This window comes from Eptatretus burgeri, chromosome 15 (assembly GCF_056783735.1).
Source record: "Eptatretus burgeri isolate ZD-2024b chromosome 15, Ebu_testis_v1, whole genome shotgun sequence".
In the NCBI taxonomy this organism is placed as follows: Eukaryota; Metazoa; Chordata; class Myxini; order Myxiniformes; family Myxinidae; genus Eptatretus; species Eptatretus burgeri.
The window spans coordinates 13,108,762-13,132,414 of NC_140975.1; the positions used below are offsets into that span (position 1 = coordinate 13,108,762).

General features: G+C 59.4%; 1 protein-coding gene across 2 annotated transcripts in view; it reads right to left on the bottom strand.

Annotated features, from left to right (window-relative positions):
- Window positions 1-6,280: 6,280 nt before the first annotated feature.
- GINS4 (GINS complex subunit 4) overlaps window positions 6,281-23,653 on the bottom strand; it is a 36,602-nt gene continuing 19,229 nt past the window's right edge. For both annotated transcript variants that reach the window (XM_085855885.1, XM_085855886.1), the window contains exons 5-7: window positions 22,753-22,841; window positions 7,165-7,255; window positions 6,281-6,872 (exon numbers count right to left, since the gene is read on the bottom strand). In XM_085855885.1, coding sequence (XP_085712011.1) covers window positions 6,776-6,872; window positions 7,165-7,255; window positions 22,753-22,841 — 277 coding nt within the window. In that variant the 3' untranslated portion in view covers window positions 6,281-6,775. The remainder of the gene's footprint in view (window positions 6,873-7,164; window positions 7,256-22,752; window positions 22,842-23,653) is intronic.

The window sequence follows — 23,653 nt, forward strand, 5'->3', positions numbered from 1 at the left end:
GACCTCGGAAGGATGACAGGCTGAGTCAACCTCCTGGTGTATATTAATTCAGCGGAAAACGGGGCTTGAACTCGGGACCCGAGGATCCCAAGCCGCCCCCCTAACCACAAAGCCAACACCAGGCTTGGCAGTTAGCTGATAAATGATGAATAAAAGGAAAAAGGAAAATAAAGCTAAAGTGTGAGCGACCTCCAAGATGAAGAGCCCCTGGCCTGTGCTCCGAGGGCATCGTTTTTAATCCAGGTGTGACATGCAGGGACCCCAAAAGTACACAGGGAATATGGTGGGACTGGCCCCAAAACTGTAGGAGTGGTACTGTGTAAAATCAATGCACCTTGAATGATGATGATGATGATGAAGCTGCAATGATGATGGTTTACCAAACCAGCAAATGTTTTCCAGGTGGAAAGAAAGCAGCTTCGTACAGGAGGAAAGTCAATCTCATAATTGTATTGAGAAATTTATGAAACCTCTCACCAAAAGATTGAGAAAAGGGCAGTGTCATTCAGGTGGAAATTCCAAACCACAATTTTTATTTTTTTTTGTATGCCTTGGCGAGGCTCGTATGAGAGCTAACACACAACGCACAGCAAGGGAGGCATGAGACAAGAGGGGCAGAACTGGGAAGTACAAAACAGTGGGGAACAGAGACATTAGGAGATCTGTGGAAGGGAGAGGGATGAGACGGAGAACATGGGGAATAGAAGATGGACATTACAGGGACTTTCAGGAAGGAAAGCAGGGAATTTGAAGGAGGTGGGCTTGGGTGGATTATCGGGGGTAGAAAAGATCGAGGATTTGGATGGGGGATGATAAGAGGTGGTGGTGAAACAGCTGTTTTGAAGGCTTGGAGGGAAGAATGGGAATGAATAGAGTGAGGGAGTTTATTCCAAAGGCAGGAAAAAAAAGAGGAATGAAAGAGTGAAGGTGAGCAGTGATTCGTGATTTTGGGAGTTTTACCAGGGGGTTGTTGGCGGACCTTGAGCGCCCTGCGGAAATGTGGTGGGGACAAATTGCAGAGAGAGCAGGGGGCGAGGTTGGAGAGGAGACGGTAGAAGACAAAGACCACCGACCAACCTGCGGTGATTGAGTGAGAGGCCCAAAGACTCAGCCTCATTGCGGGAGATGCCAATGATCCGAAATGCCTTGGTTTCTACAGCGCGAAGCCGAGAAAGGTGGGAGGCAGGAGCACCAGCCCAGAGGGGGGAGCAGTACTCAATCAGGCTGCAGACAAAAGCTTTGTAAGTGGTCAGGAGCTCAGGTAGGCCTAGGAAGGACCTTGCACGGCAGAGGATTCCCAGTCGGCGACTGGCTTTGGAGGCGAGGTTTGAAATATGGCTTTCCCAGGAAAGGTCATGGCAGATAGTGAGACCCAGAAGCTTGAAAGAAAGGACTTCTTCCAGAGGATTGTGGAGAAAGTGGATGGGGGGTTTTTCGAAACGGTCCTTTCGAAGAGACAGAGTGAGAGTGTGAGATTTATCCGGATTGAAAGACATGTTCCACGTGTTGGACCAGTTTGTGATTTTATCCAGATCAGCAGTGAGCGAAGAAGCTGCTGCTTGCCGGTCTGAGGGATGACCGATGGTACGGCAGAGGGTGGAGTCATCAACAAAGAGATAGAGGATTTTCCAGAGAGTCGGAGAGATCATTGATGAAAACCAGAAAAAGAACAGGGCCCAGAACGCTACCTTGAGGAACTCCAGCCTGGACAGGAAGGGGGGGGGGGGATGAAAGAACTCCATTTCAGGCCACACGTTGACTGCGACAGGAGAGGAAGTCTGCGAGCCATGAGTGGAGATGGCCTTGGATACCATAGGAAGAGAGTTTGGTGAGCAGGGCAGGGTGCCAGACTGTGTCAAAAGCACGTGATATATCCAGGGATTCAGCTCGGATTTCCTGTCTGGCATTGAGGGCTTCCATCCATTGTTGGGAGAGCAGAAGCAGCTTATCCAGGGTCGAGTGACCTGATCTGAAACCAAATTGATGATCAGAAATAAAGCCATTGGAGAAGAGGAAGGATTTGATGTCTGAAGTGATGATGGATTCCATAACCTTGCTGATGATTGGGAGAAGGGTGATTGGTCTGTAGTTGCAGGGATCTGTTTTTGCACCTTTTTTGTGCAGGGCAGTGATGTTTGCTGATTTCCAAGCAGATGGCAGATGGCCTTGAGCAAATGAGAGGGTGAATAGAACAGAGAGAGGGTGAGCAAGAGCAGAAGAGCAGGCTTTGAGGACACATGGGTTGATGCCGTCTGGACCTGTTGCAGAATCTGAGTCGAGGTTTGACAGCAAGCTCTCCACCTTGTCAGGAGAAAAGGACACAGAGTCCAGGGACAGTTGGGTGCGACTGGGTAAAGTGGGTAGAGAAAGTGATGGGTTTTGGACACAAGATTTAGCTGCAAACACCGAGTTTTGGCATTCAGCGTTTTCACGAGCGGTATCAACAGAGCGGCCATTTGAGGTAAGGGAGGGGATGGAGGGGGAACATACACCAGAAACAGATTTGATTAGACGCCACCAGTATTTTGAGGAGGGAGAGAGGTTTGAGAGTTCAAACTTGAGATGAGAAAGATGTTGTTTTCTGGCTCTCCTGAGGGTAGATACACACTTGTTCCAAGCTTTATGGAAGGAACTGAGATTGCCCTCAGTTAGGTTTGCTTTCCATGAGGCAAAGGCAAGTTGTTTCATGACAACTGCCTCACCACAGGCTTCAGTGAACCAAGGGCGGGAGGAAGGGTAGGACAACTGAAGACGAGAAGGGATAAATCTGTGCATGAGGGAGAGCAAGTTTCTTTGAAATAATTCCCAGGATGAGTTGATGTTGGAGAAAGTAGAGATAGGAGACCAGTCTATAAGTTTGAGGGCTGCTGGGAGATCCTGCCAGTCGGCTTGAGTGAAATGCCAGACTCGACTGCGGTGAGGTGGTTCTCTGATAATAGCCAGAGAGATGCCCACTTTGACAAGGACGTGGTCGGAAGAACCCAATGGAGCGGAGGAAGAGTAGCAGATATTGTCAGGGAAATTTGTCAAAATCAGATCCAGAAGAGATGGAGTACCATTGGTTGAGATCTGGGTAGGGAAGTTGACCGATTGAGTCAGTCTCAATGAGTCACAGAAAGCTTTTGCTGAGGTGCCATGACAGGTGAGAGAGGTACCCACACCTAGCCAACTGGCATGATGACAATTGAAGTCGCCACATATGAGGAAGAGAGAGTTCGGATGAGAAGATAAAAGTTGGTCCATGTTTTCCGATAGTGAGGTGTAGATGGAGTCATCACTGTTAGGTGGACGGTACAGTACACATATAAACATGAGGTGGGAGTGGAGGGGAAGCCGTAGCCAGAGGTATTCCTGGGGGTGTGGGGGAGTGAGGGCAGTGCATGGAGAGTGAGGAATAGAGTCTTTGATGAAGAGAGCAACTCCTCCACCAGGGCGAGGCTCAGGTCTGTCAAACTGGAGTAGGGAGTAACCAGGGAGAGATACTTGGGAGTCAGAAACGTCTTGGGGGAGGAAAGTTTCTGTTTGGCAGATTATGTCTGGTTTGTCAGTGGCAACCTGTATGTAAAGATCTGAAAGGTTTGAGCGAAGGCCCCAGATATTTGAGGTTCATACTTTTAATTAAGAGGTCGGGGAGGAGGCTTTGGGTGCAGGGGGGGGGGGGGGGAGGGTCGGACAAGGGACAAGGGGGGGGGAGGTAAGGAGTGTTGTTGAAAGAGCGTGGGGGATTGCAGACTAGCTAGGGAGGGGGCCGAATGAGGAGGAGAAAAGGCTCTGTGGTTCTGGGGGAGAGGGGGACAAGAGAGGGGGAAGAAGGCAGTTGAGGATTTGAGGAGGTGGAGTGAAGAGATGGAGGTGAGAGGGCAGTGGAAGGAGGCAGCTTTGTGGATGGGAGGGGGGCAAGTTTGGGAAGGATGAGTGAGGGGGATGAATGGTGGGAGAAAGGTGAGGGGGAGTTTTTGAGAGAGGTGAGAGGGAGGCTTGGAGGGAGAAGAGTGGGATGGTTGCTTTGAGTGTGAGGGGTGAGAGGAGTCAGTTGGCACTGAAGTTGGAAAAAAAGAATGGTTGATGAAAAGCGAACATTCATAGCAAACTGGGGTTTTAAAAAGTTTTAGGTCAGTTATGCGATTCAACACATTTCTTGAGCAATGCAATAAAGGCGAATTCAGAGAATGGAGAGAAGAAACGCTGTAACAGTTGGATTTTTTTGGCAAGGTATGAAGGAAAGGTCGAATTGAGAGCAGTCTGTTTAAATAGCAGGAGAGTAGTGCATTCTGATACAGTAAATTCTGATTGTGATTCTGAGTACCACACGTTATGCCTGGTGTTGGCGCAGTGGTAAGGGCAGCGGCTTGGGATCCAAAAGGTCCTGAGTTCAAGCCCCGTTGGGCCACTGAATTAATACACCAGGGGGTTGACTCAGCCTGTCATCCTTCCGAGGTCGGCGAAATGAGTACCAGTGTACTGGGCCGGTGTATACCCCGGTTAAAATAGGTGTACCATATCTCTGTGTCGTTAGAGGCGACCAGGGTTGCGTCAGGAAGGGCATGCGGCGTAAAACATGTGCCAAATCACGATGCGGATCATACGGATGATCCGCTGTGGCGACCCCTAACGGGAGCAGCCGAAAGAAGAAGAAGAAGAAGATGCTGAGTACCACACGTGTGAAGGAGGAAGAGGAAGTATAAGAGATCGTTTTTGTTATTATTAATGTCTGAGAGTTAACAGATTGGGTCATGGAAGTGTTGTAGAAAAAAAAAAAATCGAGGAAGAAGGAGGAAGAAGAGGAGATGAAGAAGAAGAAGAAGAAGAAGAATTGGAGAAAGGTAGCGGTTTTTTTTTTTACAGAAGAAATAGTGATTAGTTGGGATGGGGGATGTTAAGAAAGTGGGAAAGATAGAAATTGAAGATAATGGGGAGAAAAAACAAATCAACACGATCGTACACCGAGGTGAACAAAGGGGAGGCCTGAAGCCTCAAGGATAGGCCTCAAGCACCCAGTTAGATAAGTTTGACGAAATCTTCCAAAATAGCACGATTTTTTAAACAAAACCGAACTAGGAACACACAGTAACAAGTTGGTGAGAAAATAAACAGTTAAAACGGGACAGATAACGACTGGAAACTTAACTTTGAGATCGTCAGCAGGGAGCCCCCAAGGAGACTGGCCTATGCTCCAAACCCAGAACCGGAAGTCAATGTATTGAGATATTACAGAACTCGCGAATGATTCCACATGCTGCAAATGCCGAAACCATCAATGAGTTTACAAACGGAGAGAGACAGAGACAGAGCAGTTTCGTACGGGTGGAAACTCAAAATCATGATTAAGAAATTTATGGAACCTCCCACCCACCTTAGGAGACCTGCTGAGACCCCAAAAAAATTCTCCCAGAAAGTTTGGCGTGGCAAGCCCCAAAACTGAGGGATGAGTTCAGTGGCAGGCACTTGTGCTTTAATTTTTAGTGTAACCAGTATTTTTCCAGCATTCCCAGGTTGAAAATATGCAATTATTTTACCTTTTCATTGACTATATTTGTTATTCAAAACATTCAGAAGGAAACATTGCTTTGATGTTCATTCGTATGATCCAAAGAGCTGATTTAGTTCAAGCCTCCCTGTCCATCACCCCCTACCTTGCAATACAGTACCTCATTAAGTTCCACATTTGTGTACAATTATTTGTGGATTTCGTTTGGAGAGGTTTTCAGGATCTCTTGTTTTGAGCACGTTTTTGTTAGAATCTGGAACCTTATTCTATCTAAACATGCAGTATCTGCTGGTATATACTGCCTGTAAGTTGAGTATAGTGTTTACAGGTGCATCCATTAGGTAAAAGTTGACATTTTAATAACCAGTCTTCGTCATTGGAGGTCAGACTCTCCGATGCATCTCGACGGTTGAGCATCGTGCATCAACGGGAAGAGCTTCCTTTGAAAATTGTTTGATTTGATTTCAGCTTCCATCTCATCTTATCAGATTTTTGGCTTTTGAAGACTTATCTTCGTTTTAAATGTGCTCTTACTGCATTTAAAGCAAAAGGAAACTAATGGCAGTCGAGGGAATCGTGCCAAAATAGTAGACTTGAGGATTTGTTCAATTGTCTCCACAAGTGAACGCAAACATAGATGGAAACAATTTGCACTTTAAATGGCAACTTGAGTGATTTGGTACAGTTAGAATATATTTTAAACTCAATTGTCGTCTTCCTGATTTCTATAAACGAACAAGAGATGTCAAACATTCACAGCCATCATCACAACAAAAGTATGCTCTCAACAGCTGCAGTATCAAACATCTTTTAATTGATCGACTCCACCAAGATATCCCGAAATGGCTTTACAGACCGTTTCACCTCAATTTTCAACAACAGTCTATTGAGGCCACGTGATGCTTGTTGTCAACTTTACAACCTTAGTCCCAAGTCTGTTGAAAAGAACAAGTTTAGTCCATTTAGAAAGCCCACAAAAGATTTCGACCATGCATTGTCCTGCTCAGGTCTTTTCACTTGATTACAGTGGGTGGAACACATGGTGACACCACAAACATCTGAAGGAGAGAAGTAAAAGAGCCACTCATGTGGCATGAATAATAATAATAATTTTGAAAAACCGCAGATTTCAAAGCCTCGGCAAAGTCCTGTGGGTTCTTCACAATACGGCATCAATCAGAGGGAGGGTGGGAGAATTTGCCTGTGAATAAAATAAATATCACTCACAAGAATAACAGGACACTAAACCTCAAACTCTTGAACAAATTCAAGGCCTCTGTGAAACAATCAAATAAGTTGAACTGCTCCATTGGAGACGAGCGGTGCAATTGCCTTGTACCGCATCAGGTGCTTCGAGTTTTCCTCCAGGTCGATAACGTACTCCCTGTGGGGAGAATTGTGATGTCAATCTGTACTCCAGGACAATTTGTTCAATTCACAATTCCAAGTGTAGTTAGATATTTTTTAAACAAAACTAGTTTAATAAGGAACACAAAAACAAAAACAAAAACATGTCAGTAAGGTGGTAGAAAGTACAGAACTGTGGGTGGGTATGTTCAACGAGAAAATTAAACAAAAATTTTAACAGAAAATAAAAGATAAACGCAGAGGGTCCTTTGATTAGGGTAAAGCCAAGAACAGTGGGGGATGAGCAAGAAGTAAAGCCAAGTCCTTACTCTTGGTCATCTGTTGCTTCTTCTATCAGGACTCGCTCCTGTCTGTCCTTCACTTGTAGGAACACGAATCTCTCGATATCCGGTGGAGCCACTAAGATGCACGGCCCGATAAACATAAAATGAATAAAATAAAATTATCGCAGAGTAACACCACATTCATTGGATTGTGCCTTCCAAAGTAAACGGCACATGAAATAACTTTGAAAACATATCATACTTTCCAGGACATTTTGGATAGAAAACCCTCAACAAAGTGTTGTGTGAGATTATTGTACAGATCATCTACTGCTTAATTCCCTCAAGCTGCAAAAAACAAACAGGTACTTAATTCCACAGCACATGTTAAAAGAAGCCTGCAGGGAGAAACTGAGGCTGTGCTCTGATGGAGAAGTTAAAATTCCAAGCTGTTTGCATCCAAGCATACTCCACTTCCTCCAACAAGTGTTTCCTCCCTCCTTTGGAGGGGTTTTAAAGAAAATAAACACCCCCCTCCAATAAACGCCTCTGTGGGTATTATGGAAAAGCAATAAATAAATAAATAAATAAATACATAAAACCACTACCAGACAATTTATACCTTTGTAAGCCATGTATCTATTACTCAAAGGAGAAGCGGCCGTCCGTGTATGTGTCCGTCACGCTATATTCTAAACTCAAAAGGGTTCCTGCTGTTGTAGAATAATGCAAATAGTAAGGTTGGAAGGCCAATAATCCAATTACTTGGTTGGAGAGCAAGTTATCAATTGAGTTGGGGGGGAGGGGGAGGGGAGGATCACGACAGCAACAACAAAGTTATAAAATATATTTTTCCCTCCGCCACCAAAAGTGGATGGAGGTTATGTTTTCACCCGGATTTGTGAACAAGACATCTCAAAAAGTCAGACTCAGACAAAACTTGGTGGGCAAGTTGGGGGTGTAACAAGGACGAATTGATTTGGGTTTAGTAAAGATCCAAATACGAGATTTTCAAAAAAATTTCAAGTGGTTCTTTACCATTGAGAGATGGGGCCAAAAACTACATATAGCAGGGGTCACCAACCTTCTTTTCAATGTGAGCTCCCTTTGATTAATGAAATACACCAAGACCCCGACATTTATGGTTGATATGTTCCGGGAAAATCCTGCGAATGTTGAAACAGCGAATGTGGGGGCATTGTTTCAATGGGAAATAGGTTCCAGGGATTTCCCAACCTGCGAAAAACGCGCGAGTGTCGGGTGGGGGGGGGAAACGCGCGAGTGTCGGGTGGGGGGAAACGCGCGAGTGTCGGGTGGGGGGGAAACGCGCGAGTGTCGGGTGGGGGGGAAACGCGCGAGTGTCGGGTGGGGGGGGGAAACGCGCGAGTGTCGGGTGGGGGGGGAAACGCGCGAGTGTCGGGTGGGGGGAAACGCGCGAGTGTCGGGTGGGGGGAAACGCGCGAGTGTCGGGTGGGGGGAAACGCGCGAGTGTCGGGTGGGGGGGAAACGCGCGAGTGTCGGGTGGGGGGGAAACGCGCGAGTGTCGGGTGGGGGGGAAACGCGCGAGTGTCGGGTGGGGGGAAACGCGCGAGTGTCGGGTGGGGGGAAACGCGCGAGTGTCGGGTGGGGGGGAAACGCGCGAGTGTCGGGTGGGGGGAAACGCGCGAGTGTCGGGTGGGGGGAAACGCGCGAGTGTCGGGTGGGGGAAACGCGCGAGTGTCGGGTGGGGGGAAACGCGCGAGTGTCGGGTGGGGGGGAAACGCGCGAGTGTCGGGTGGGGGGAAACGCGCGAGTGTCGGGTGGGGGGAAACGCGCGAGTGTCGGGTGGGGGAAACGCGCGAGTGTCGGGTGGGGGGAAACGCGCGAGTGTCGGGTGGGGGGAAACGCGCGAGTGTCGGGTGGGGGAAACGCGCGAGTGTCGGGTGGGGGGGAAACGCGCGAGTGTCGGGTGGGGGAAACGCGCGAGTGTCGGGTGGGGGGAAACGCGCGAGTGTCGGGTGGGGGGGGAAACGCGCGAGTGTCGGGTGGGGGAAACGCGCGAGTGTCGGGTGGGGGGAAACGCGCGAGTGTCGGGGGGGGGGAAACGCGCGAGTGTGGGGGGGAACGCGCGAGTGTGGGGGGGGGAAACGCGCGAGTGTCGGGTGTGGGGGGAAACGCGCGAGTGTCGGGTGGGGGGGAAACGCGCGAGTGTCGGGTGGGGGGAAACGCGCGAGTGTCGGGTGGGGGGAAACGCGCGAGTGTCGGGGGGGGGGGGAAACGCGCGAGTGTCGGGGGGGGGGAAACGCGCGAGTGTCGGGTGGGGGGGAAACGCGCGAGTGTCGGGTGGGGGGGGAAACGCGCGAGTGTCGGGTGGGGGGGGGAAACGCGCGAGTGTCGGGTGGGGGGAAACGCGCGAGTGTCGGGTGGGGGGGAAACGCGCGAGTGTCGGGTGGGGGGAAACGCGCGAGTGTCGGGTGGGGGGGAAACGCGCGAGTGTCGGGTGGGGGGGAAACGCGCGAGTGTCGGGGGGGGGGGGGGAAACGCGCGAGTGTCGGGTGGGGGGAAACGCGCGAGTGTCGGGTGGGGGGGAAACGCGCGAGTGTCGGGTGGGGGGAAACGCGCGAGTGTCGGGTGGGGGGAAACGCGCGAGTGTCGGGTGGGGGGGAAACGCGCGAGTGTCGGGTGGGGGGGAAACGCGCGAGTGTCGGGTGGGGGGGAAACGCGCGAGTGTCGGGGGGGGAAACGCGCGAGTGTCGGGTGGGGGGGGAAACGCGCGAGTGTCGGGTGGGGGGAAACGCGCGCGAGTGTCGGGTGGGGGGAAACGCGCGAGTGTCGGGTGGGGGGGAAACGCGCGAGTGTCGGGTGGGGGGAAACGCGCGAGTGTCGGGTGGGGGGAAACGCGCGAGTGTCGGGTGGGGGGAAACGCGCGAGTGTCGGGTGGGGGGAAACGCGCGAGTGTCGGGTGGGGGGGAAACGCGCGAGTGTCGGGTGGGGGGGAAACGCGCGAGTGTCGGGTGGGGGGGAAACGCGCGAGTGTCGGTGGGGGGAAACGCGCGAGTGTCGGGTGGGGGGGAAACGCGCGCGAGTGTCGGGTGGGGGAAACGCGCGAGTGTCGGGTGGGGGGAAACGCGCGCGAGTGTCGGGTGGGGGGAAACGCGCGCGAGTGTCGGGTGGGGGGAAACGCGCGAGTGTCGGGTGGGGGGAAACGCGCGCGAGTGTCGGGTGGGGGGGAAACGCGCGAGTGTCGGGGGAAAGGGGGGGGGAAACGCGCGAGTGTCGGGTGGGGGGAAACGCGCGCGAGTGTCGGGTGGGGGGGAAACGCGCGCGAGTGTCGGGTGGGGGGAAACGCGCGAGTGTCGGGGGGAAACGCGCGAGTGTCGGGGGGGAAACGCGCGCGAGTGTCGGGTCGGGGGGAAACGCGCGCGAGTGTCGGGTGGGGGAAACGCGCGAGTGTCGGGTGGGGGGAAACGCGCGAGTGTCGGGTGGGGGGGAAACGCGCGAGTGTCGGGGGGAAACGCGCGCGAGTGTCGGGTGGGGGAAACGCGCGAGTGTCGGGTGGGGGGGAAACGCGCGAGTGTCGGGGGGGAAACGCGCGAGTGTCGGGTGGGGGAAACGCGCGAGTGTCGGGTGGGGGGGAAAACGCGCGAGTGTCGGGTGGGGGGAAACGCGCGAGTGTCGGGGGGGGGGAAACGCGCGAGTGTCGGGTGGGGGGGAAAACGCGCGAGTGTCGGGGGAAACGCGCGCGAGTGTCGGGGGGAAACGCGCGAGTGTCGGGTGGGGGGGGAAACGCGCGAGTGTCGGGTGGGGGGGGAAACGCGCGAGTGTCGGGTGGGGGGAAACGCGCGAGTGTCGGGTGGGGGGAAACGCGCGAGTGTCGGGTGGGGGGAAAACGCGCGAGTGTCGGGTGGGGGGAAACGCGCGAGTGTCGGGTGGGGGGGAAACGCGCGAGTGTCGGGTGGGGGGGAAACGCGCGAGTGTCGGGTGGGGGGAAACGCGCGAGTGTCGGGGGGAAACGCGCGAGTGTCGGGTGGGGGAAACGCGCGAGTGTCGGGTGGGGGGGAAACGCGCGAGTGTCGGGTGGGGGGAAACGCGCGAGTGTCGGGTGGGGGGGAAACGCGCGAGTGTCGGGTGGGGGGAAACGCGCGAGTGTCGGGTGGGGGGGAAACGCGCGAGTGTCGGGTGGGGGGGAAACGCGCGAGTGTCGGGTGGGGGGAAACGCGCGCGAGTGTCGGGGGGGGGGGAAACGCGCGAGTGTCGGGTGGGGGGGAAACGCGCGAGTGTCGGGGGGAAACGCGCGCGAGTGTCGGGGGGAAACGCGCGCGAGTGTCGGGGGAAACGCGCGCGAGTGTCGGGGGGAAACGCGCGCGAGTGTCGGGGGGGAAACGCGCGCGAGTGTCGGGTGGGGGGGAAACGCGCGAGTGTCGGGTGGGGGGGGAAACGCGCGAGTGTCGGGTGGGGGGAAACGCGCGAGTGTCGGGTGGGGGGGAAACGCGCGAGTGTCGGGTGGGGGGGAAACGCGCGAGTGTCGGGTGGGGGAAACGCGCGAGTGTCGGGTGGGGGGAAACGCGCGAGTGTCGGGTGGGGGGAAACGCGCGAGTGTCGGGTGGGGGGAAACGCGCGAGTGTCGGGTGGGGGAAACGCGCGAGTGTCGGGTGGGGGGGAAAACGCGCGAGTGTCGGGGGGAAACGCGCGCGAGTGTCGGGGGAAACGCGCGAGTGTCGGGGTGGGGGGGAAACGCGCGAGTGTCGGGTGGGGGGGGAAACGCGCGAGTGTCGGGTGGGGGGAAACGCGCGAGTGTCGGGTGGGGGAAACGCGCGAGTGTCGGGGGGAAACGCGCGAGTGTCGGGTGGGGGGGGAAACGCGCGCGAGTGTCGGGTGGGGGGAAACGCGCGCGAGTGTCGGGGGGGGGAAACGCGCGCGAGTGTCGGGGGGGAAACGCGCGAGTGTCGGGGGGAAACGCGCGCGAGTGTCGGGGGGAAACGCGCGAGTGTCGGGTGGGGGGGAAACGCGCGAGTGTCGGGTGGGGGGGAAACGCGCGAGTGTCGGGTGGGGGGGGAAACGCGCGAGTGTCGGGTGGGGGGAAACGCGCGAGTGTCGGGGGGAAACGCGCGAGTGTCGGGGGAAACGCGCGAGTGTCGGGGGGAAACGCGCGCGAGTGTCGGGGGGGAAACGCGCGCGAGTGTCGGGTGGGGGGGAAACGCGCGAGTGTCGGGTGGGGGGAAACGCGCGAGTGTCGGGTGGGGGGAAACGCGCGAGTGTCGGGTGGGGGGAAACGCGCGAGTGTCGGGTGGGGGGAAACGCGCGAGTGTCGGGGGGAACGAGGGGGGGGAAACGCGCGCGAGTGTCGGGGGGAAACGCGCGAGTGTCGGGTGGGGGAAACGCGCGAGTGTCGGGTGGGGGGGAAACGCGCGAGTGTCGGGTGGGGGGGGGAAACGCGCGAGTGTCGGGTGGGGGGGAAACGCGCGAGTGTCGGGGGGGAAACGCGCGAGTGTCGGGTGGGGGGAAACGCGCGCGAGTGTCGGGGGGAAACGCGCGAGTGTCGGGGGAAACGCGCGCGAGTGTCGGGGGAAACGCGCGAGTGTCGGGTGGGGGAAACGCGCGAGTGTCGGGTGGGGGGGGGAAACGCGCGAGTGTCGGGTGGGGGGGGAAACGCGCGAGTGTCGGGTGGGGGGAAACGCGCGAGTGTCGGGTGGGGGGAAACGCGCGAGTGTCGGGTGGGGGGAAACGCGCGAGTGTCGGGTGGGGGGGAAACGCGCGAGTGTCGGGTGGGGGGAAACGCGCGAGTGTCGGGTGGGGGGAAACGCGCGAGTGTCGGGTGGGGGGAAACGCGCGAGTGTCGGGGGGAAACGCGCGCGAGTGTCGGGGGGAAACGCGCGCGAGTGTCGGGTGGGGGGGAAACGCGCGAGTGTCGGGTGGGGGGGAAACGCGCGAGTGTCGGGTGGGGGGGGAAACGCGCGCGAGTGTCGGGTGGGGGGGGAAACGCGCGAGTGTCGGGTGGGGGGGAAACGCGCGAGTGTCGGGTGGGGGGGAAACGCGCGAGTGTCGGGTGGGGGGAAACGCGCGAGTGTCGGGTGGGGGGAAACGCGCGAGTGTCGGGTGGGGGGAAACGCGCGAGTGTCGGGTGGGGGGAAACGCGCGCGAGTGTCGGGGGGGGAAACGCGCGCGAGTGTCGGGGGGGGAAACGCGCGCGAGTGGCGGGGGGGAAACGCGCGAGTGTCGGGGGAAACGCGCGCGAGTGTCGGGGGAAACGCGCGCGAGTGTCGGGGGGAAACGCGCGAGTGTCGGGGGGAAACGCGCGCGAGTGTCGGGGGGAAACGCGCGCGAGTGTCGGGGGAAACGCGCGCGAGTGTCGGGGGGGAAACGCGCGCGAGTGTCGGGTGGGGGGAAACGCGCGAGTGTCGGGTGGGGGGAAACGCGCGAGTGTCGGGTGGGGGGAAACGCGCGAGTGTCGGGTGGGGGAAACGCGCGAGTGTCGGGGGGAAACGCGCGCGAGTGTCGGGTGGGGGAAACGCGCGAGTGTCGGGTGGGGGGGGAAACGCGCGAGTGTCGGGTGGGGGGGAAACGCGCGAGTGTCGGGTGGGGGGGGAAACGCGCGAGTGTCGGGTGGGGGGAAACGCGCGAGTGTCGGGTGGGGGGGAAACGCGCGAGTGTCGGGTGGGGGGGAAACGCGCGCGAGTGTCGGGTGGGGGAAACGCGCGAGTGTCGGGTGGGGGGAAACGCGCGAGTGTCGGGTGGGGGGGGAAACGCGCGAGTGTCGGGTGGGGGGGAAACGCGCGAGTGTCGGGTGGGGGGAAACGCGCGAGTGTCGGGTGGGGGGAAACGCGCGAGTGTCGGGTGGGGGGGAAACGCGCGAGTGTCGGGTGGGGGGAAACGCGCGAGTGTCGGGTGGGGGGGAAACGCGCGAGTGTCGGGTGGGGGGGGGAAACGCGCGAGTGTCGGGTGGGGGGGAAACGCGCGAGTGTCGGGTGGGGGGAAACGCGCGAGTGTCGGGTGGGGGAAACGCGCGAGTGTCGGGTGGGGGGAAACGCGCGAGTGTCGGGGGGGGAAACGCGCGCGAGTGTCGGGGGGAAACGCGCGCGAGTGTCGGGGGGAAACGCGCGCGAGTGTCGGGGGGGAAACGCGCGCGAGTGTCGGGGGGAAACGCGCGCGAGTGTCGGGGGGAAACGCGCGCGAGTGTCGGGGGGAAACGCGCGCGAGTGTCGGGGGAAACGCGCGCGAGTGTCGGGGGGGAAACGCGCGCGAGTGTCGGGGGAAACGCGCGAGTGTCGGGGGGGAAACGCGCGAGTGTCGGGTGGGGGGGAAACGCGCGCGAGTGTCGGGTGGGGGGAAACGCGCGAGTGTCGGGGGGGGAAACGCGCGCGAGTGTCGGGTGGGGGGAAACGCGCGAGTGTCGGGTGGGGGGGAAACGCGCGAGTGTCGGGTGGGGGGAAACGCGCGCGAGTGTCGGGTGGGGGGGAAACGCGCGAGTGTCGGGGTGGGGGGAAACGCGCGCGAGTGTCGGGGGGAAACGCGCGAGTGTCGGGTGGGGGGAAACGCGCGAGTGTCGGGGGGAAACGCGCGCGAGTGTCGGGGGGAAACGCGCGCGAGTGTCGGGGGGAAACGCGCGCGAGTGTCGGGGGGGAAACGCGCGCGAGTGTCGGGGGGAAACGCGCGAGTGTCGGGGGGAAACGCGCGAGTGTCGGGGGAAACGCGCGAGTGTCGGGTGGGGGGGAAACGCGCGAGTGTCGGGTGGGGGGGAAACGCGCGCGAGTGTCGGGTGGGGGGGAAACGCGCGAGTGTCGGGTGGGGGGGAAACGCGCGAGTGTCGGGTGGGGGGGAAACGCGCGAGTGTCGGGTGGGGGGGAAACGCGCGAGTGTCGGGTGGGGGGGAAACGCGCGAGTGTCGGGTGGGGGGAAACGCGCGAGTGTCGGGTGGGGGGGGAAACGCGCGAGTGTCGGGGGGGGAAACGCGCGCGAGTGTCGGGGGGGGGAAACGCGCGAGTGTCGGGTGGGGGGAAACGCGCGAGTGTCGGGTGGGGGGAAACGCGCGAGTGTCGGGTGGGGGGGAAACGCGCGAGTGTCGGGGGAAACGCGCGCGAGTGTCGGGTGGGGGGAAACGCGCGAGTGTCGGGTGGGGGGAAACGCGCGAGTGTCGGGTGGGGGGGAAAACGCGCGAGTGTCGGGTGGGGGGGGAAACGCGCGAGTGTCGGGTGGGGGGGAAACGCGCGAGTGTCGGGTGGGGGGGAAACGCGCGAGTGTCGGGGGGGAAACGCGCGCGAGTGTCGGGGGGAAACGCGCGAGTGTCGGGTCGGGGGGAAACGCGCGAGTGTCGGGTGGGGGGAAACGCGCGAGTGTCGGGTGGGGGGAAACGCGCGAGTGTCGGGGGAAACGCGCGCGAGTGTCGGGTGGGGGGAAACGCGCGAGTGTCGGGTGGGGGGAAACGCGCGAGTGTCGGGTGGGGGGGGGAAACGCGCGAGTGTCGGGTGGGGGAAACGCGCGAGTGTCGGGTGGGGGGAAACGCGCGAGTGTCGGGTGGGGGGAAAACGCGCGAGTGTCGGGTGGGGGGGAAAACGCGCGAGTGTCGGGTGGGGGGAAAACGCGCGAGTGTCGGGTGGGGGGAAACGCGCGAGTGTCGGGTGGGGGGGGAAAACGCGCGAGTGTCGGGTGGGGGGGAAACGCGCGAGTGTCGGGTGGGGGGGAAAACGCGCGAGTGTCGGGTGGGGGGGGAAACGCGCGAGTGTCGGGTGGGGGGAAAACGCGCGAGTGTCGGGTGGGGGGGGGAAAACGCGCGAGTGTCGGGTGGGGGGGGAAAACGCGCGAGTGTCGGGTGGGGGGAAACGCGCGAGTGTCGGGTGGGGGGAAACGCGCGCGAGTGTCGGGTGGGGGGGAAAACGCGCGAGTGTCGGGTGGGGGAAACGCGCGCGAGTGTCGGGGGGGAAACGCGCGAGTGTCGGGTGGGGGGAAACGCGCGAGTGTCGGGTGGGGGGGGAAACGCGCGAGTGTCGGGTGGGGGGGAAACGCGCGCGAGTGTCGGGTGGGGGGAAACGCGCGAGTGTCGGGTGGGGGGAAACGCGCGAGTGTCGGGTGGGGGGAAAACGCGCGAGTGTCGGGTGGGGGGGAAAACGCGCGAGTGTCGGGTGGGGGGAAAACGCGCGAGTGTCGGGTGGGGGGAAAACGCGCGAGTGTCGGGTGGGGGGAAACGCGCGAGTGTCGGGTGGGGGGGAAAACGCGCGAGTGTCGGGGGAAACGCGCGAGTGTCGGGTGGGGGGAAACGCGCGAGTGTCGGGTGGGGGAAACGCGCGAGTGTCGGGTGGGGGGGAAACGCGCGAGTGTCGGGTGGGGGGGAAACGCGCGAGTGTCGGGGGAAAACGCGCGAGTGTCGGGTGGGGGGGAAAACGCGCGAGTGTCGGGTGGGGGAAAACGCGCGAGTGTCGGGTGGGGGGAAAACGCGCGAGTGTCGGGTGGGGGGAAAACGCGCGAGTGTCGGGTGGGGGGAAACGCGCGAGTGTCGGGTGGGGGGGGAAAACGCGCGAGTGTCGGGTGGGGGGAAACGCGCGAGTGTCGGGTGGGGGGAAACGCGCGAGTGTCGGGTGGGGGGGAAACGCGCGAGTGTCGGGTGGGGGGAAACGCGCGAGTGTCGGGTGGGGGGAAACGCGCGAGTGTCGGGTGGGGGGGAAAACGCGCGAGTGTCGGGTGGGGGGAAAACGCGCGAGTGTCGGGTGGGGGAAACGCGCGAGTGTCGGGTGGGGGGAAACGCGCGAGTGTCGGGTGGGGGGAAACGCGCGAGTGTCGGGTGGGGGGAAAACGCGCGCGAGTGTCGGGGGGAAACGCGCGAGTGTCGGGTGGGGGGAAACGCGCGAGTGTCGGGTGGGGGGGGAAACGCGCGAGTGTCGGGTGGGGGGAAAACGCGCGAGTGTCGGGTGGGGGGGAAACGCGCGAGTGTCGGGTGGGGGGAAACGCGCGAGTGTCGGGTGGGGGGGAAACGCGCGAGTGTCGGGTGGGGGGAAACGCGCGAGTGTCGGGTGGGGGGAAACGCGCGAGTGTCGGGTGGGGGGAAACGCGCGAGTGTCGGGTGGGGGGGAAAACGCGCGAGTGTCGGGGGAAACGCGCGCGAGTGTCGGGGGGAAACGCGCGAGTGTCGGGTGGGGGGGAAAACGCGCGAGTGTCGGGGGGAAACGCGCGAGTGTCGGGGGGGAAACGCGCGCGAGTGTCGGGGGGAAACGCGCGCGAGTGTCGGGTGGGGGGGGAAAACGCGCGAGTGTCGGGTGGGGGGAAACGCGCGAGTGTCGGGTGGGGGGAAACGCGCGAGTGTCGGGTGGGGGGGAAAACGCGCGAGTGTCGGGTGGGGGGAAACGCGCGAGTGTCGGGTGGGGGGGGAAAACGCGCGAGTGTCGGGTGGGGGGAAACGCGCGAGTGTCGGGTGGGGGGAAACGCGCGAGTGTCGGGTGGGGGGAAACGCGCGAGTGTCGGGTGGGGGGAAACGCGCGAGTGTCGGGTGGGGGGGGGAAAACGCGCGAGTGTCGGGTGGGGGGGGGAAAACGCGCGAGTGTCGGGTGGGGGGAAACGCGCGCGAGTGTCGGGTGGGGGAAACGCGCGAGTGTCGGGTGGGGGGAAAACGCGCGAGTGTCGGGTGGGGGGAAAACGCGCGAGTGTCGGGTGGGGGGAAAACGCGCGAGTGTCGGGTGGGGGGGGAAAACGCGCGAGTGTCGGGTGGGGGGAAAACGCGCGAGTGTCGGGTGGGGGGGAAACGCGCGAGTGTCGGGTGGGGGGAAACGCGCGAGTGTCGGGTGGGGGGAAACGCGCGAGTGTCGGGTGGGGGGGGGAAACGCGCGAGTGTCGGGTGGGGGAAACGCGCGAGTGTCGGGTGGGGGAAACGCGCGAGTGTCGGGTGGGGGGAAAACGCGCGAGTGTCGGGTGGGGGGAAACGCGCGAGTGTCGGGTGGGGGGGAAACGCGCGAGTGTCGGGTGGGGGGGAAACGCGCGAGTGTCGGGTGGGGGGGAAAACGCGCGAGTGTCGGGTGGGGGGGAAACGCGCGAGTGTCGGTGGGGGGGGAAACGCGCGAGTCGGGTGGGGGGGAAACGCGCGCGAGTGTCGGGGGGAAACGCGCGAGCGTCGGGGGGGGGGGGGGTCGGGGGAAACGCGCGCCGGGTCGGGGGGAAACGCGCGCGAGTGTCGGGGGAAACGCGCGCGAGTGTCGGGGGGAAAACGCGCGCGCGGGTGGGGGGAAAACGCGCGAGCGTCGGGTGGGGGGAAAACGCGCGCGAGTGTCGGGGGGAAACGCGCGAGCGTCGGGGGGGGGGGGGAAACGCGCGCGAGTGTCGGGGGAAACGCGCGAGTGGGGGGGGAAAACGCGCGAGCGTCGGGTGGGGGGAAACGCGCGCGAGCGTCGGGTGGGGGGGGAAAACGCGCGAGTGTCGGGGGGAAACGCGCGGGTGGGGGGAAAACGCGCGAGCGTCGGGGGAAACGCGCGTCGGGGGGGGGAAAACGCGCGAGCGTCGGGTGGGGGGAAACGCGCGAGTGTCGGGGGGGGGGAAAACGCGCGAGTGTCGGGGGGAACGCGCGAGCGTCGGGGAAACGCGAGTGTGGGGGGAAAACGCGCGCGAGCCGGGTGGGGGGGAAAACGCGCGAGTGTCGGGGGGGAAACGCGCGCGAGTGTCGGGGGGAAAACGCGCGAGTGTCGGGTGGGGGGGAAAACGCGCGAGTGTCGGGTGGGGGAAAACGCGCGAGTGTCGGGTGGGGGAAAACGCGCGAGTGTCGGGTGGGGGGGAAAACGCGCGCGAGTGTCGGGTGGGGGAAACGCGCGAGTGTCGGGTGGGGGGAAACGCGCGAGTGTCGGGTGGGGGGAAACGCGCGAGTGTCGGGTGGGGGGAAACGCGCGAGTGTCGGGTGGGGGGAAACGCGCGAGTGTCGGGTGGGGGGGGAAACGCGCGAGTGTCGGGTGGGGGGAAACGCGCGAGTGTCGGGTGGGGGGGAAAACGCGCGAGTGTCGGGTGGGGGGGAAACGCGCGAGTGTCGGGTGGGGGGGAAACGCGCGAGTGTCGGGTGGGGGGAAAACGCGCGAGTGTCGGGTGGGGGGGAAACGCGCGAGTGTCGGGTGGGGGGGAAAACGCGCGAGTGTCGGGTGGGGGAAAACGCGCGAGTGTCGGGGTGGGGGAAACGCGCGAGTGTCGGGTGGGGGGGAAACGCGCGAGTGTCGGGTGGGGGGGAAAACGCGCGAGTGTCGGGTGGGGGGGAAAACGCGCGAGTGTCGGGTGGGGGAAAACGCGCGAGTGTCGGGTGGGGGAAAACGCGCGAGTGTCGGGTGGGGGAAAACGCGCGAGTGTCGGGTGGGGGGGAAACGCGCGAGTGTCGGGTGGGGGGAAAACGCGCGAGTGTCGGGTGGGGGGGAAAACGCGCGAGTGTCGGTGGGGGGGGAAAACGCGCGAGTGTCGGGGTGGGGGAAACGCGCGAGTGTCGGGTGGGGGGAAAACGCGCGAGTGTCGGGTGGGGGGAAAACGCGCGAGTGTCGGGTGGGGGGAAAACGCGCGAGTGTCGGGTGGGGGAAAACGCGCGAGTGTCGGGTGGGGGAAAACGCGCGAGTGTCGGGTGGGGGAAAACGCGCGAGTGTCGGGTGGGGGAAAACGCGCGAGTGTCGGGTGGGGGGGAAACGCGCGAGTGTCGGGTGGGGGGAAAACGCGCGAGTGTCGGGTGGGGGGAAAACGCGCGAGTGTCGGGTGGGGGGAAACGCGCGAGTGTCGGGTGGGGGGAAAACGCGCGAGTGTCGGGGTGGGGGAAACGCGCGAGTGTCGGGTGGGGGGGGGGAAAACGCGCGAGTGTCGGGGGGGGGGGAAAACGCGCGAGTGTCGGGTGGGGGGGAAAACGCGCGAGTGTCGGGTGGGGGGAAAACGCGCGAGTGTCGGGTGGGGGGGGAAAACGCGCGAGTGTCGGGGTGGGGGGAAAACGCGCGAGTGTCGGGTGGGGGGGAAAACGCGCGAGTGTCGGGTGGGGGGAAAACGCGAGTGTCGGGTGGGGGGGAAAACGCGCGAGTGTCGGGTGGGGGAAAACGCGCGAGTGTCGGGTGGGGGGAAAACGCGCGAGTGTCGGGTGGGGGGGAAAAACGCGCGAGTGTCGGGTGGGGGGGGAAAACGCGCGAGTGTCGGGTGGGGGGGAAAACGCGCGAGTGTCGGGTGGGGGGAAACGCGCGAGTGTCGGGTGGGGGAAACGCGCGAGTGTCGGGTGGGGGAAACGCGCGAGTGTGGGTGGGGGGAAACGCGCGAGTGTGGGTGGGGGGAAACGCGCGAGTGTGGGTGGGGGAAACGCGCGAGTGTGGGTGGGGGAAACGCGCGAGTGTGGGTGGGGGGAAACGCGCGAGTGTGGGTGGGGGAAACGCGCGAGTGTGGGTGGGGGAAACGCGCGAGTGTGGGTGGGTGGATGGGCGAGTGTGGGTGGGGGGATGGGCGAGTGTGGGTGGGTGGATGCGCGAGTGTGGGTGGGGGGAAATGCGCGAGTGTGGGTGGGGGGAAATGGGCGAGTGTGGGGGGGGGGAAATCCGCGAGTGTGGTGGGGGGGAAATCCACTTACACTCTCTGGTTTCCTTCTTGCAACATCAGGTGCATAGGACTGCCAAAGCAGTTTCACGAGCTCGGGAGTACAATCCTGGTCGGGTCGCCACTCCAGCACAGGGAGTCAGGACATGAATTTATACTGTAATTTGTTTTCGGTGCCGATGATAGCCCACCTATTCTTCCCGAAGGACCCGGTGGGATCTTCAACGTCCACCAACTCATGTTGGCAAGAAAGGACACCCAGTTTTATTTCCATCAGAGGGATGGCACACACGTTGATGAATCAGCTTGCTTGTGAAACACTGGGATGACAGTTTGTAGCTGCGTCAGGATTCAAACCCAGGCAAGACAGCTTAGAGGCGAGTGTACATACCTCTATGTCATCCTGTCAGCCCCTCAGCCCTTACCACATGGTACTAAATTAATTGTTGAAATATTTATTTCATAAAATACATATTTTTGTCAAAAAACGGTGGTGAGATACGAACTGATCTGACATTGCATTAAAAGGGAATTCGGAATTGTGAGATTAAGTGGGTTTGAGTGATACGTTTTTGACTATCGTGGTTCTCTGTTCTTGCGTATGGCAGCTTGATTGCCGGGTAGCTATCATTTCTTGGAGCGCAGCTGTGCCAATGATACTGTGACCCTCCACCGGTTGACTGGCACTCATTTTGCAGACCTCAGAAGGATGACAGGCTGAGTCGACCCTAACTGGTGTTAATTCAGCAGTCAATGGGATTCAAACTCATGACCCAAGGATCCCAAGCCACCACCCTAACCACAAAGCCAACACCAGGCTTACTATCATGATAAAACATACGCATCTCATCTGTCTCCCATTTTTAGGGACTCAAATGGTTCGTGTTGTGTTAAAACTTGATGTGACTGTAGATCTGGTGATGTCACAGCTGACATTTTTGCAGGGCTCCGGTACCTCACAATTTGGAGGGCGAGCCATACACAAAATGTGGAAGTGAAAAGGGTCAATTTACAGGAAGAGGTTGAGGAAAGTGCTGCGACTGATTAGTCAATGTATGATAACGATGACTCCATGTAATGTGGTGTGCACAAGTATGCAAATGTGATCCATGACTTCTTTTTTTGTATACACTGTCGAGGTTCGTATAAGAGATAACACACAGAAACGCACAAGGGGAGCAGAAGACAAGAGGGGCATGGGAGGGAAGGAAAAACATGAGATCTGTGGAAGGGAGAGGGATGGGTCAGGGTGCACAGGGTAAATAAGATGGACACTACAGGGATTTCAGGTCCTTACACGACAGGGACTTTCAGGAAGGAAAGCATGGAATTTGAAGGAGGTGGGTTGGGGTGGATTAAGCAGGGGTAGAAAAGATCATAATTTTGGATGGGGGAAGATAAGATGGTGGTCAACAGCCGTCTTGAAGACCTGGAGGGAAGAGTGGGATTGCAGAGAGTGTGGGAGTTTGTTCCAAAGGCAGGAAAAAATAGGAATGAAAGAGTGAAGGTGAGCAGTGATTCTTGATGTTGGTAGTTTTACCAGAAGGGGGCTGCTGGCGAACCTTGAGCGCCCTGCAAAAGGGGTGGGGTGGGACATATCTCAGACAGAACAGGGGGGGGGGTGACGAGGCCAAAGAGGAGACGGTAGAAGACAGAAAGACCACCGACCTATCTGCGGTGAGAGACTCAAAGACAGCCTCATTGTGGAAGATACCAATGATCACAGATGCCTTGGTTTCCACAGCTTAAAGCCGAGAAAGGTGAGAGGCAGGAGCACCAGCCCAGAGGGAAGAGCAGTACTCCATCAGACAGCGGACGAAAGCTTTGTATGTGTTCAGGAGCTCAAGTGTGCCAAGGAAGGACTTTGCACAACGGAGGATGCCCAGTCGGTGACTGGCTTTGGAGGCCAGCTTCATTGTGTGAAGTAAAATGCTAGCACGCTAAAGATGTAAAAGATAAAAGCCACCACACATACAGGATGTTCCCTCCAACAATCATCCCTCAAACGACGGGGTTGAAAAAAATAAAATAACGCCCAGGGTGTTTATTGGAGGAAATACGGTAATTCTACTCCTTGTACACAAACTCCTTGAAATGTGAAGGATTACATAAACACATTACGAAACAGAAATGTTGTAAACACACTACCTGTTTTGCTGAGATCGAGCTTTTGTTGTGCTGTTGGCATGTGCCTCAGTGCCACTCTCCGGAAATACAAGCTTATGTTGTTTGCATACCTGTTGAAAAGAAACAAAACAACTGAAAAAAAAAAATCAAGAAAGAACACAAGGTTCAGCCTCGCCCTTGTGGGCACCCAATGTAGTTTTACCATCTGGGTCACGTGGCACTTCAAATTGAGGACAAATGGTGTGTGTCAGATTCAACCACATCCACAAAGCTGCACGAACCAAAGGCAAGCCGAGCTTTTCCTGAGTTTTCATTCCTTTCGAATATTGTACAAGGATACAAATTATTGTGACACATTCCATGTTCCCATTCTTCCCAACTTGTCTGTATCTTTCCTTCAATGACATTTTCGTGTCCACGCCGGTTGAGACCCACCTGGACGGATCGCCAAGTGGGTTTCTCCTTTGGAGGCATAGAGCCAAGATTCTCAGGAGATAATGGAGCGCGCGGGACGGGACAGAGGCAAAACATGTACCAGACGTGTTCACCAAGACGGACAACACATGGGTTCATACTCGAATCCACGACAAATAGACAACACAAGCAAAGTTAATAAACAAATCAAATGTTTACAATGGAAATAAATCAAAATAGGATAAAAACAAAATATGAGGTCATCCAAATCCCTATTTGAGGCACCTCCACACAGACTTTAATACAGACAAGGGGACAGAATAAATAAAAGAATAATCCTCCCTTTCTCCCGGCACTTAGCCGTGTGTCCAGAGATGAGTTTCTGAAACGTGGGGTTCACCAAACCACGTCACTGCGGGGGAAAATGCGCCCAAAATGGCGCCAAGCCACTCTCTGGGCGGGAAGCATATGGGAGGTAGTTGGTGTGGATGGTCCCTTCGTTAAGGAC